General features: G+C 38.8%; 1 protein-coding gene across 1 annotated transcript in view; it reads right to left on the bottom strand.

Moving 5' to 3' along the window:
- The window catches only part of snd1 (staphylococcal nuclease and tudor domain containing 1), a 144914-nt gene that overhangs the window by 21851 nt on the left and 107380 nt on the right, over positions 1–15683 (bottom strand). Inside the window, exon 18 of the mRNA XM_068306401.1 lies at positions 10319–10460. Within this exon, the coding sequence (XP_068162502.1) occupies positions 10319–10460 (142 nt within the window). The remainder of the gene's footprint in view (positions 1–10318; positions 10461–15683) is intronic.

Genomic DNA, 15683 nt, shown 5'->3' with positions numbered 1-15683 from the left:
CACCAGATTTATCTTCAGGGTTTTAATAAAAAGAGTTTTGAAAAACATGACAGATGAATTACTTCTTCAAACCCTTACCTCATATTCATTCACAGAAACACACACACACCGCTTGTGTGATTACATGATGATCGTTCAGCTTTGCCACGGCTGCTTGATGCAGACTTAGTGGAATTGCATCAGGGTACAGTCATCATAGTCAGCTGCTGTTATGATTACCGCTGACCACAGGTTGTTTCCCCCTCTCCTTCGGTGGGTTGTTGATTAGTTTCTTGGTTTGGGTAGTTTGTCAGCAGGATTACACAAGCAGTAACGAAATGGAAGGAAATCATATCCCCAAGTACGATACGATACTGTACGATAGAACATTTTTCTACATTTTCCCTAATTGTGCCATAACTACTGGACAAGGAAGGTTGTGGTCATTTTTTGGGCATTTTATCTAAATTTTCCGATTAACAATCCACAAATCATATCATTTATATGTTGAATAGATTCATTTCCAGTATTCATACAGATGCGAGAACAGGTATCAATGAGGAGTATTGAGGTGCAGCTGTAATTCGTAGCATGTTACCTGTACCATTCGAGTATGCCACCATGGTGGATCTTTGAGGACATCCATTTCTATTTCTAGCATAGGAATAAGGCTTATTGATTTTCTTTTAACAGCTTTGTAATGAAATATGGAACAGACTCACCTTCACACTGAAAATATGTGGTCAGTTAACACAAATATGCTAAGCCCATAAATTCTTTATATATACATCATCTATAATGTTCGCTGCAGCACGGGTTACAGATGAAGAGAGTTTCTTTTGCGCTGATTTATTCCCTAAATTTCTAACTTCAGCTCTACAGGGTTACTTTGCTGTCAGGAAATACACTCCAGACCCTATATGGGGCCGTATTGGGGTGATGGAGTCAAAGGTCACTGACAGTGCAGTGTTATGGATCACCAATTTTAACGAGATGATTTATGATCTGCTGTGACCCACAGATTCCCTCCAATTACTTCCAAGTCAAGTCCAGTCACACTTTAACAATAAACCCATGTCTGCCCAGTGGCCAACGTGAATTCTGGCCTGTTAATTTCTTTTTGTCTTCAGAGATTGGGCCTTCCGATGTCATTTTGTGTTATGTTTTAGAATGTACCTCATTATTAAAACAAGTCAAACTGTAAAACTTTGAATTAACACTAAAATGAAGATATATAACACTTTTTTGCTATATGTTATAATCTTCATGCTACTGCTTTCTCAGGCAGCATCCTCACAAATTAGTAATCTGAGACATTTCTCGCTTATGCACTCCTGAGCATTTCATTATCTGCACGTCTGGATTTGCAAGGTGTGTTCGATTTAGTATGCAGAATGTGTTTCATGCATTATCATTATTTGCTGGGCAGGGCACTTAAGACAAATGTGGACTGGCACTGGGGTTATGAATTCATCAAGATCTCCTTTACGTGTACACCTTCAAGCTCAGGTGGGTGAATGTGGGTAGAGTTGTGCATAGAAAAAAATACTTATGGAAATATGAACATCACAATTTTAAGGCAGTGCATAAAAAATTCTGTCATGTGAATTCACACACAAGGCTATAATAAAAGACACCACTCTGAATCAGCATTCGAAGAAAACTGAAATAAGCTTTATATTCTGCAGACAAGCACAGAGAAAATCTAGGTCCTCTGGGGTCAATTGAACAAAGTCTTTTGCAAATGCGGCATCCAAGTGAAATTTTGAATGAATGAGAACATTAAGAGGGAAGTGGAGCTAAGGCACTTTGCATTACAGAGGCAGAATCCTATTTAATACTGGCATAAAGACAACTAAATATCTGTGTGCAGAAGGGGTAAACCATGTCAGGGTGAGTGCTCATTTTGTGTTGAACAGAAAGCCAAAGCGATGATCCAAAAACCAGCCAAGCCACTGACTCCGCATGATGTTAGCCAATTTCCATCTTCATCTCTATATTCCTCTGTCGCGTTTCTCTCCCTCGTTGTGTAATTTGTTTGTACACCATTATGGCTGCAGCTGTTTGTAAATCATATATAATCACATTGTGGAAGACCAGTGCAGAGTGAGGGAGTGATTAGGCTTGGATAAAAAGAAGAGAGAGGCAGAGGACAGTGACAGAAAGAGACAGGGGGGAAGGTACAACGGCCGCAAATTTTACAGGTTGTTTATGATCATATTTGATTAAATAGCGTCACACGGTGTGTGAGCAGAGACAACGGGGAACAAAAAGACAATGAAAACGGTGAATCATGTGCCCTTTTGCGACACATCCCAAGGCTGGAGTGAATTCTATTAAGCTGTTCACGGAAGCCATTAAACCACAGAAGGGTAAATAAGAACAATATGACAAAGGCAAAGGCCAAGAGAGCAATAGTTACTCATGAAAGCTTTCGAATTTACTGGCTTCCACGAATGGAGGAATTAGGAGTACCATCAATGAAGATCACACCTGTTAGGGATTCGAGTGACTGGCAGGGATGCGGAAATAAAGCCGTACATTTAACTGATTGCATTTTATGATGGGAAAGAGTTGACAGCATTAAATGAATGACACACCAACCAACTGAAGTGGACACATGTATGCTCCATATCTTCGTGTACCTGGGCTTATATGGTGTAAGACTCAGGAAACGTGGATGATGCATCACTGAAAATCTGAGAGATTGGACTACAGTTTACCTGTTAGTTTGGAGTGTTACATAATAAACAGGGTCTAGACGAGGGTTTATCCTGTGGGGTAGAAGAATGGCTTCGTTTCAAGAGATACAAGGAACACGTAAGTGGTAAAACACAGTGAAAGAGAGCAGAAACACTTAGTGAAGTATAGACTGTGATTGAAAGGCTGGTATGTAAGTATGTAACAAGTATGTAAGTATGCAACAAGTATGTAAGTATGCAACAAACACACACATCCATCTACAGTCTAATGCCCTTTGTGGCTGGTTGACAAAGACATGACACATAGGCATGATTCTAAAATTTCTGAAGACAAGGAAGTGAGTCAAGGAAGTCTCTAAGACGAGAGAAGAAAAGGGACATTTAATCCCATTTCTGAGTTTATGCTTAAAGTGATCAGCATTTTCCGAGTACTAATGGAGGCAACTATAAAATACAACAAAAGGATGATCCCTCTGTTTGACAAATGCTACTCCACTCTCATGAAAGATATGGCACACATCTCAAGCGATACCGTTCCCCTATCACCAATTACACCGTTTCATTCTACCCTTCCCAGCAGTCTAGTGACTTTTTACGGCAAATTACCATTCCTGTAATTGGAAAAGCCATCACTGTAAGATCTAAACAGAGGCAGCATCTGTGGCTCTCTTTTTCCTTCCACCTCTGTTCCTCTATCTGCCACCTGTCGAACCTCATTGACTAGAGCTAATGCCGTGATTTGATTGTGAGGTGTCCAAATATATCCATAAGATAGCCTGGTGCAGCATTTGGAGCAAGATGATAGGGGTAGCTCTTCGCTAGAAAATATGCCATTCAGCCGTTCTAGTTTAGGTAATAGACCAAGAAGTCTGACATTAGTGAGAATCATTCTCGCTTGGATAGCAAAGAATGCAGATGAAGACGCTTGTTTTCCGCTCCAAAATCAAAAGCGGCCATGTCAAACAGCCAGGTGAGATGACCTTTTAGAAGCTAAGTTGCGTATCTGATTAAATAATGAATGCCTTGGGAGGGGAGGAGAGATCATCTGGGAAGGGTCTGACCTCTAAATATTACATTGGATGCAGCCACATAGTCTAGGGAAGTGAAAAACAGCAACTTTGGCTGCTGTATCTACTGCAACTTTTATTCAACAGTCTTGTAACTTGGTTCACTGTAAGTATATGGCTGAATACCACCAGAAAGAGATGTAGCCTGCAAATTCTTGACAGTAGTACTTTTCGTTGTCTCTTGAGGTACAGAGACACAGTGCTTCCTTGGTCACTCTGAGATGGTGACCAATATTGTTCAGGATGACTTTAAAATTAAACTAATATAGTCCTGAAGACAAGTAGCTCTGGCTTTAAAATGACTGTATCCACACTGTACGAAGAGTATTAATTAAATTAAAACCATTCTGCTCTAATTTAATGGGCCCATTAAGCTATTCAACATAATCATTAACACAAAAGTCACATTTAGCCTTTGTTGGATGTCTTTGTCTTTTGCCTGAAATGTGACTTTATTGTTTTCCATAATTATTCCCTTTTTTATTGTTTTAATTATATGTTTCAACAAAAACTGATATAATTAACAAAAATAAATAAAAAAAATACTTCCTCAAATGCTTTGGGAAAAAAATAATGCACTGGTGTGGGAGTTAATTATTTTTGCTCCTGATTGACTTTAGTTTGATGCCTGCAGTGCCTCAAAAATATTTTAATACAGAATACAAAATACATTTACATAAAAAAAGCCAGCATTGTAAATGCTACTTCAAAATATCTAACCCGCCGCCTCCATTTAATTTTTAGTAGCAATGTATAAAGTACTCATCACTTGGCTGCACTGACATGACATCCAATTAGCAGGCCTCTCACCCTGATCAATATGAAAAGCTACAGTAATTCTCATATCTTCTTATCAAAATTAATACAACTGTAACCATGGCGAGCTGACTACGATAAATATGCAGCGGTTGGTCTGAAGAAGAAACTGATGCTGTGATCCTGTCAGATCACTACAGGGAGGCCATATTGGCTAAAGATGTCATTATGAGTGAATTCACACATTAGAGAGGATATAAGCACAGAGGGAAAGAGCAAAAGGCCAACACATAATATTACAAAAAAGTTCGATCCAACCTCAGGCACAGAAAATGGCCTGTGAATGGCTTCCTGCCTCTCTTGTTCCATTGGTGACTGGGCGTAGCATCATTAGGTAGTGAACAGCTGCTATGTGTAAAAGGTAGAAGTGTGAATAATGCGGATGGACTGGCACCTGGTTGGTTGGGGGGGGGGGGGTGGACGACTCCAGTCATTATGAGTCTGTATGGATGCCAGGACACAAGTACTTGACAGGACGTACCGCCAAATGTGCTGCAGCTGAGGCTTGGGGTGGGCAGAAAATATGTGTTTGTCAGTCGGTGCTGGGCCTAACAATCCATTCTCACGGAGGTGACAACTGAGCAAGGTCCAAATCAGGGGGAGGCTGCAAGCTAGGCAAAGACGTCCCTGTAGGAATGCTGCCCAGTGATAGTCTGCAAACCAGGACAGCAATTGCAGGCTGTATCCAACATGTCCGTGGGGAGTAATTAAGTCATTCACTTTGAGGTGTGTGTATAACACAAACAACATAACTGAATTACACTGGGGATGGTCAGAATAGTAAATGGCTCAATACTGTAATTACCATTGTGTTTCACTATAGAATCAAAGGAATTTTTCCCTTATTTAAAATTCTTCCTTCATCAAGGTTGACGTGAAATTATAAAAATGAGCAGTTTCATTTGCATCTTATGTGTTTTCTATCTAGTTTATCAAAAACAAAGTCACTCAAAGTCCACAAACTGCATTTATTGTTAGTATTGTATTTTAGGATGAAGTCACAGTGGTCATCTACTAAGCTAAAGGATGCTTATTACTCTACATTAGGATGCCGAATTCAGTCAGTTCCAACGTATAGAGTCAGTCAGCCATATATTTAGTATGTATTTAAATTTATAGTGACTCACAAACATTGTAGCAAATCAACAAAATCAAATAGCACAGAGTCAGTTACTCTCAGTGCCTTGAGTCATGGGATTTTTTGTGACCAAGGTCACATAGATCTTTGCAGGTCCCACTTTGACAGTAATTACATATAGACTCCAGAGAGGGAGATAGAGCAACATATATAAATAAGGAAAATAGGAAGAGAAAAAAATAAAATCTTACAAGAGATGATGTGTACAGGGTAGAAAGTGAAATAATGGGAGATGAATGCATACAACAAGAGATAAAGACCCTTAAAATAAAGTGAGGATTAAAAACACAAAATCCCTCAAGCTTCTCAGTGGCTTGGAAAAGCTATCCTAACATGAAATTAATCATTTATCGAGCCCGTGTTAAGATATCCACACATGAAAACACCCGCACTTAAGAGTAATTAAGTAATTAAAAAGGAAAAGGGGTGTATAAAACATGCACATGCCCGCACATACACACAAACACACGCGCAAACAAACACACACAGGACAAAAAGTATAAAATGCAATTTCCTCCCAAATTAAGTTAATCACAATGCCCTTACTGACAAAGTGATGACATCACGCGCCTACATATGATCATTCAAGTGCATCAACAGCTGCCTGCTCTTTTAAACCACCAATGCATTTTGTTTCCTTTACAATTATAAAATACTAGCATTTAAAGCACTTTCTACTCCACTCACCCCATTATTAGTATCATCCATCTGCCGCCAATAATTTCCTGCTTTTTGGTATCTTCTTGAGCCATGGCACTAATTTCTCTGCGATTAAATAATTAAGTTAACTTTATCTCCCTGGAACAGTTGAAGTAAATAGGTGCTTGACTGCAGACAAAAACATGACACTGACAAATCCAGTATTTAATTTAATAAGTATTTAATTTATTCTCATTTCTTTTAATACTTTTCCCTCTCATGGTTTTATTTCATTTTGGGTGTGAACAATCTGATGCCACTTTAGGAAGCGGGATACCAGTTTCAGACCCATTTCTAACATATTCTGTACTGGGTTCTATTACAACATACAATGTAGATCTGCTCAGAATTATGTTCTTGCTGATTAATATTTCATTGTAGATATATAGTTATACCACCACTGGGTACATTGTGGATGCATCTAAAGACAGAAGGTTTAAATAATTGATTAACACGTGAATTGAACAACACAGCTAGATCCTACTAAAAGGTGCTGATCCAGGATGCTCTATTACCACACGCATATTATACTAAACCAGCCAATGGCATGAAGGTTCTGTGAAGATGCTAAGCTTTTACTTTCAAAACTGAAGAGAACAGTTAAAGATACGTGGTAAGAATAACATTTTCATTGTCAGACAAGGGAAGTTTCATTAGATGGTTTCAATGGATGCGAGAGACTGTTGAAAATATGTAGGCTATTACTGGATTGGCTATTAATGACAATGGCCTTAAATATGTCTGCAAGCAGAAAAAAAAGTGAGAACCAAGTGGTGTTATGCGCACCATGTTTATTCACCCTGATGATCACAATTCAAGTTATATATTGTAACAAATTACAGTTATTATAACCCACTTTCCAATCCAGGAGTTAATCAAATTGTTATTCAGCTTTTAAAAGCACACAAAATAGAAGGCTAAAAATCATGTTATAAATTGTCGATTGATGCAGGCCTTTGTAGAGGTTTAGCATAATTATTTGATTTTTACCTGATTTGAAATTGGAATGTTGTTTAAACTGGGTTGGATGAGGGGTAGGATTAAATAAATTTATGCTTCATCCTACTCCTTTTCGGGCATGTTTTATGAGTTATTAGTATTATTGTTGTCTAGATTATTGTTATTCTGCGCACATGTTCAAAATAAAAAGCATTCATTCAAAACATGCACAATTTTAAGCATCACTGAGGTTATATAGTGATGTTGCTTTGGATTACACAGCAGTGGTGTTCATGCTGTCATGACAGACTTGATTTGTTTCAGGTTAATCTAAATGGCTTAAGTGCAGAGAGCAATCAGAAGGTGTGTAACATTTGTCATGGTTTGGGTCATAAACTATAACACACACAAGTTGCAACCACTCCGGTTTATGTAAAAGGTTATGTTGTCAGCGGTTGCAGTCACAAAGTGCTAAATTGTGCTTCAAAGTTTATCTGAGAATGTAAAATCCTTCATTCCAGGAATTGGGGGGGGGGGGCAGAGACAGAGACAGAGAGAGAGAGAGAGAGAGAGAGAGAGAGAGACAGAGAGAGAGAGAGAGAGAGAGAGAGAGAGAGAGAGAGAGACAGAGAGAGAGAGAGAGAGAGAGAGAAAGAGGCCTGAACATGTAATGATATTGCAAAGCGCTCAGCTTGTACGATTTTACAGGCCTTAACACTTTGATGTGCTCTTCAAGGGCCTGGTATGACTTAATGTAGCTTTGAGGAAGCATCAGCGAAAATGAAAGAGACCAATGAAGAAAAGAGATGGAAGAGGGTGGAGAGGGGCAAACAACGTGACAGGGAGATGAGGAGATGGAGAAAGCAGGAGGTGAGGACCAGTCAGTTAGACCTCCCCCCTGAGAATAACACTTTTTTTTTTTTTTTTTAAACCAGCGCGTAAGCCTCTTGGTGGGAGAGCACGGCCCAATTAAAGGAGGAAAATAAATAAATAATAAGGTTTCAGTATTGCAGGATCATCTAAAAATCAACCCTTTATGGGAGAAAAGATTAAATAACACAGCTCTTCTGTCAAAATCTACCGAGAGCAGCAATTCAGAAACTGCAGTTTGCGTTCAATTTCTTAAATATAACACTGACGCTGGGGCAGTGGAAAAGCTGTAAATAGGTCGTATATTACAGTTTTCTCAGGTCTCCTATAGATACATATTAAAGAGATTAAATGCTAAAAATGAATCAAAACTGTTTGCTTTTCTCTTTTTCATTGAGTGCGAATATTGCATTTCCAATTTTACCTCTCCAACTCTCAATCTTTCTTATTTACAGAAGAAAATATCTGCTCTGAATTTCACTTGTACATTTTCCTCACCGTCAGTTAAATAACGTTGAAAGCTTCAAACACAGCATCAGGTTTACACGTGCCATATCTTTTCAACCTCTTCCCAGTGACACGTGATTCTGATCTGTGATAAAACCTTGAACATAACCTCAGTACCATGTCTGACTTACAGGAGAGTAAAGTTTAAGTAGCTGGAGGCTGTGTGAAGGCTCTAGATTTAAATCTTCCGCTCACAGCAAGATGAAGAACAGATTTTCTGTGAAGAGTCAGAGGATTCATGGGACCACAGAACACAGAAAGGCAGGAATGTTTAGGACTGTTTATGGTTTAGAAATGTTTATGGTTGTGTGATGTTTTGGCTGATATTGGTAGTAAATGAAGGCAAACTAATTAATTACAGTTATGAGACAATCTAAGAGGTGGCCAAAGTCGATTTTATTGCGTCTGTCAGTTGACTGCCAATGAAGCCAGATGTGGGGTTCAGCTTATGAAAGGAAGACCGCAGCATCCTGCTCTACTCCTGCACACAACCTGGCAGAAGATGAAGGGATGCTGATCACTCTGAAGGCTTCACATCTGCACCGGGCCTCAGTGGAACTGGGTGTTTCCCAATATGCAACTTTGTGAAGCAGTAACTTAGACTCCAAACCCGAGAGGTTAAGGACAGTTTGATTGAAATTCTAAGTGAATTCAACCCTTACTGGACCCTTAAAGGCACTTGTGTTTTTACTCTGGATAACTTCTGAGAAGAATTCTAACCTTTCATTCTGTGGACATTCGTATTTTGCCTGTGGTGGAAATTGCAGCCAAAGCGTTGCTACGTGAATTGAAGCCTAAGCATCAACTCTGCCGACTATTAGTTAATGGTTTCACCTTGAACTTAGTGAGGATAAAAAAGCTCTCTGTGCAGCTGCAACTTAAGACAGATACATGCGTAAACGTAAACTCGCACCTTGATTTTTTTGTACTGCATGGATGGCCCATTAAGTATACAACCAAAAAATATGGGCCGTTACCCAGCACAAGATAAAATAGGGGGAGGTATTATGTACGCATTCATTGTCACACACACACACACACACACACACACACACACACACACACACACACACACACACACACACACACACACACACATACACATAAAGATGCCAACAGAGCTTGTCAGGAGGAGCAGCCATGCAGAGACACCAGGGTTTGTTAGTTTTCCTATCTCCAAAATTTCCTCTCCTCTCCTTCGCCTGTCACAGGTGGCAACAAGGGATGGTTTGATTTATTCCCATCATTTAATGGTAATAACAAGCAGGACATCCTTTGTTTTGTCTATGTTGGTGGGAGGGATGTTGCAGCAAAGAATAGGGTAAATGTCAGTGGTAGACATAACTAACATTCATAAAGTCACTGTGCTGTTAAAAGGAAATAAAAAAAAGTGAGAGAGCCTCTTGCACAAAACTTAGGCGGCAATTTGTGTACTAGGAGGGTGAAATAATCCCCGCACAATAAAGAACTGCATGCTCGCAATTTAAACCCATTCACATCTAGTGTCAAATTGTTTCCCACCTAACAAATGCAGTGAATCTGATTTATCCTTCAACCATCATTCATACACTTTGGGCAAACAAAACATGAACACAAGTTACCTGTCTCTACATCCTGGGTGTAGAGGTGGAGGCTGTCTGCGATTTCGGTGACATATACTGCTCTGTAGTTGGCCACTCGTTCCTTCTCTTCTGATACGTGTACAACCTCCTCCACTGGTTTCTCCTCATAATTGGCCCAAATCTACAAAACAGACACGTCTGATCAGTGACCCTTGAATGTGCTTTCCACAATTAGTGTAAAAAAAAAAAGAGGTTGTTATCAAGTTTCTGAACCATCATGATATTAAAACATGGCACAGGTTTGTATATATTTACAAGACGCTTATACTGGAGGAAAGTTATACACCAATATAATATACCAATTCCCTAGTGTTCATTTCAACACTATTATTAGTTTTAAAATATAAGCCAAATTATATTATCTTAAACTCAGAATAAATGCTCCAATCACAGTAGAAACAGTGAACAGAGCCTAAAAAAATTTTTTAAAAAAAGATACAAAAAAATGACAAAATACAATATACAAAAATGTAGTTACTTACCTTTTTAATCATAAAGCAAAGCAAGATCACTGCCGCCCAAAAACAAAACAAAAATAAAAACAAAAAATGGCAGACTGGCTGGTTCAAGTGCCTCAAATGAAATCTTTTTTTTTTGTGATGTGTGATAGCAAACTGAACATCCTTTAGGCTGGTTGGGGAAAAGTGATATGAACGGTCACCTTGAACTGAAATCTAAGCAGGGGATTCTTTACATTTATGACAAATGTGTCAGTTTTACCTTAAATTCCCATTTTTATCAGAATAAATGTGAGTGCAACTGCAATAAACTTTCACAACTGATGATATGTTCATGGTAAAAAAAACAAAAGTTATGTGTGTGTTTGTGTGTGTCGGTGCATGTGTTTCTCAACAGGTTACATCCTTTCTACATTCCATCAAGGTTAGTTCTCTTTCGACTCCCCCAGAGGAATAGAGGGCAGAAGCTCATTAGAGGGAAGTGCTTTGCCTCAGGCCACATATCAAACTGCATGGATTTCATGTGTTTGTGAATTTGTGTTTACAGAGAGAAATGGATGTAGATGGAAGAGGGGGTGGTAGTCAGACTGACTGCAGAATGTTTGTGTACAGTACACGCCATAGTATATAATACACCATGCGCACCAACATAGGATGGTCAGAATCTCCTACAGTGTCTAGATGAGACACTCTGGGAGACTGAAGCAGGTTTTGAGATGGAGATTACAATGAGAAAGGGTTTCCAAAGTGAGACGTGGAAAAAAAAAAGCTTCATAGAAGCCGGTTTCCATTCATTCCTGCAGGCGATCTGGGAAGTGTTTATCTTTAAAAGTTACAGAAACAGACGGAAGAAGATGCAGGCACATTTTGAAATGGCACAGTGATGTTAGCCAATTAGATTCTGGCTAATTATTTAACTGCATGGTACATCTGAGCTAATTAGATTAACTAGTTTTAGTGTTGTCATTTTTTTTTAAATTACTCTGCCTTAGCCAATGCAGAGCTATGCTAGTGTTGAGGCTACTTTAATCATACCTCAGGCTTTCTTTTTAGATACTGGCTCCTCAGCATGCTGTAATTTTTATTTTGCCCCATAAATGTGGTAATGTACAGTGGAATGACTCACGTGAGTGGATACTGTGTGCATGTGTTTATGTATGAAAGAACTGGAGAAACTGGAGACAGGAAAAAAAATAAATCACAATTACAGTCACAGTGATGGAAGAAATGTTCCAACTGGTAGCCATGAAATAAGTGACCGAAGAACTGAGTGTTATTGCTCTGCATGCCCGGTAACAAAAGAAAGGGGTCATACTATCCAATCACATTTAATTACTCATCTCCCAAATGGTACAGAAAATAGGGTAGGAGAGGAGAGACAAAAAAAACCCCCCACAAACGACAGAACGCAGGTAGAAATTGCAGGAATTGAGGGCAAGGGAGGTTAATGCAAACCAAAAATTTGGCCAAGCTTTGTGAACACAGAGATCAACCAAGGTATTTTCATATGGTATTAGATAGGCATGTCCAATAGTAGTGCTTCAACAGTATGCTAACATTGTATGAACATTTACAAAAGCACTCATATACAGAATATAGTGTCTACCAATAAACAAACTGAACTCTTTACTTCAAATCAAACCCACAGCACCATTAGGAATTAGACTGTCTCTGTTTAGGGCGGTGTACTTTAAGGGGCTGTTAACATGACAACCATTTCACTAAACTTCTGCAGTATTTTTGGGTATTCATTTAAATAAAAATGACACTTTGAGGGGCCTCAAAGTCATTAAAGTATAATTTAAAAAAAAATAAAAACAGAGTATGGTGGTGGAAATGCAAAATGCAACTCCTCTAAAAACAATGATGTGACAGCCAGCTTCATACATGTCTACTGCAGTTTTAGCCTGACTATGTAGATGAATAAACTTCTCTAAAGTAAACCTGCTGAACCACCACTGTGATTTTATTCTGTGGTGCTGATTTTGAAAAGGTATACTGCCAATAATTGCTCTGGCATGCATACTACACCAATTTCATGAACCTGTGTGTGCATATACTGTTTCAGCTGTTGCTATGTGAACCCAGATTTTTTTTTTTTTTTCGTAACAGAGAAATTAAATGTCTTTGTCACAGTCTGAATGGGTTAAAATAGAAGCATTAGCTCTTTTGGATGAGTGAAAGGATAAATGACATTCAAAGGTTGTCATGCCTCCTGTTTTAGACACGCCGTTGGAGACACGTGTGCTTCAGTTGTGTTGAAATGGAAGTGTTTCATGTTCAAGATGAGCATTGTCTCACAGTGCACTGGAACACTAGGGAGGCTTCATCTCTTTTTAAAGCACTAATACATGAGAAAACACACACGCGCGCACGCACACACACACACACACACACACACACATACACACACAGCCCAGGGCAGATGACCTTCCGTGAGCAGCCAACCATCCTGTTTGTTCCACTTGAATGCAGGTATGTGACTGCTGCTTCTGCAACTGCAGCCAGACGCTTAAGCCACCAAGATGCCGGAGACAATGTGTGTCTGTGTGTGTGTGTGTGTGTGTGTGTGTGTGTGTGTGTGTGTGTGTGTGTGTGTGTGTGTGTGTGTGTGTGTGTGTGTGTGTGTGTGTGTGAGAGGGACAGAGAGTAAGAGAGAAAATAAAAAGAGAGACAGAGAAGAGGGAAATAAAAAGATGGGAAAAAGAGAAAAGTGGCAGGCTATTAAGCTGAGGGCTGAAAGGACCGGTCCTAATAATGGAGGCCAAGCTGAGAGAGATGGCAGGTTCGGATGACCTTCACAACTACTGAATGACAAAACACACAATAAACTTAACACAGCAGAGTAATGTGACGATGGGACAGCACTGCTTTTAGTTGACAGTCAGAACTATGCGGAGGAGGGAACATTCAAGCAGGTGTGATAAAGATCAGGCCTATCCCTACGTTCATTATACTCTTCACATGTCATTCTCTTGATCTTCTTACCCCTCGCCTTCTTTGGCAAAACCTCGATCCATTTCTATATCACCTGATTTCTATTTCTTTCACACAATACTTCAATGAAGACAAAACTGGAAAACTTTAGTTATTGGAAGTTACAACAAACTTTATGAAATACCAGCCATTATAACACCCCAATATATTTGTCTGAACAAGTGAGATATCCTGAAACCTAAAAAAATATATGTAAATAAGTGTAAGTGGATGAATACACAGATGAATGATTAAACACACAGTGCCAGAAAGAGACGATGAGGGCTGGTTTGAATACTGGTTCAACAACTCCAGTAGTGTGTCTGTGTGTACGGTCTGTTGATACCAACATTGACATGGGTGCCTGAACTAAAAAGCAAACACTTTGTTAGCAGACAGGCTTCCAAATATACACAAAGTTTGCTTTATTTAAAACATTTGTGTGATGATGAAAAGTTAAATGGATTCATATCCATTGTACTGGATTTCTTAAAGTGTGCAAATGTTTTCTGTTATTTCAGAAAATGTGTTTGGTTTTTAGGTAATTACGAATATATTGCATGTTATTGTGATAAATGTGACCCTACAAAGAGTTTTTGAAAAGAACATTATGAACATTACTTTAACAACAGTAATTTTTAAAAACCCTCCATTAATCTGCCTTCATAAGCTAAACTCCCACAGACAGCTGCAGAAGGAACATGTTGTTCTTCTTTGAAAACGATTGGTGCACTAAGTTGTGCAGCCTTTGCAACCTGTCACGTTGTGTAGTTCTCAAACAATACAGTTGTTAAAAAGAAGCTTCCTGTGGAAGAGACAATAAGCTACGCAAATCTACAGCGTATAGTTTCATTTTTAATTCATCGCCCGATAATACTTGGAGAGCAACCAAAATCAATACGAGCACGTAATTCATATTGTGCACTTGCTAAATCAATTTTGCCCCAATTAAATCCCTGATGAATCTTTTTTTCCTTTTTTTCGAGAGAATGGTTAATTAATTCAACTGAGCAAGGCACGCTTTTGTCTTTCAGTCTCTCTGCGTTCACTCGTAGCCTTTTATTATGAGCTCAGATCAAAAGGTTTAAAGCCACACATAAGAGAGGGACCTAATTTACTTATGATTCATTTAATCTTGTGTAGACACTGAATGTCTCAGCTCCACTCGCACAGCAATACAAACTGATACAGATGGTATCAAAGGGAGAAATTGGAAGGCTGTAAAGACGCATACTTAAATTAAAAGTTAAACACTGCCTTTGCTGTAGATCTAGTCCCTCTGGTACAGATATAGAGTTAAAGTGTAGAGAAAAGTGCTGCCTCATATCTCTGTCTTTGTATGCCTGCAGGATATTATGTGCAGAAGTGATCGCAGAAAAGTACGGCAGGCTTTAGAAATGAATTTGATTGGTAGACTAAATACAAAATATCTGATTAGAAATTTGTTTGAGTCACGCTGACAAGTACAGGAGGTTGGCGTTACAGAAAGGTGGGTGACCCTGGATTTCCCGGTGCTCAATGATGTTGTCTGTATTGACTAAAACCACCAAAGGTGGAGAACGATTAACAATATGGACCATTGTTTCACTAAGGGTTAATCTGCCTTTTCAGAGCTTTACGATTACATTACCACCTCTGAATACCACAGGAACCTTATTTAACATAATGACCTTTTAAGTATACTGAACTCATAAGTATTTTTGTCTAATTATAAGTAATCTACTATTCAATGCATGACCAATCAGGTTGAAGAGTAAGAGCTCTACCTTAAGAAGAAAATGCAAATAATATCTTTCCTATGGACCTAAAAATATTGTAATAGTTAACAAAAAATGGTTTAAAAAAAAAAGTTGTGTTTGTTCCTGGTTGAAGGGTTTCAGCTCCCTGGCTATAAATGCTGTCAGATATAC

Source organism: Antennarius striatus, chromosome 22 (assembly GCF_040054535.1).
Source record: "Antennarius striatus isolate MH-2024 chromosome 22, ASM4005453v1, whole genome shotgun sequence".
In the NCBI taxonomy this organism is placed as follows: domain Eukaryota; kingdom Metazoa; phylum Chordata; class Actinopteri; order Lophiiformes; family Antennariidae; genus Antennarius; species Antennarius striatus.
Note: the sequence above shows the minus strand (reverse complement) of the source record. Positions and strands in the feature narration are given on the sequence as shown.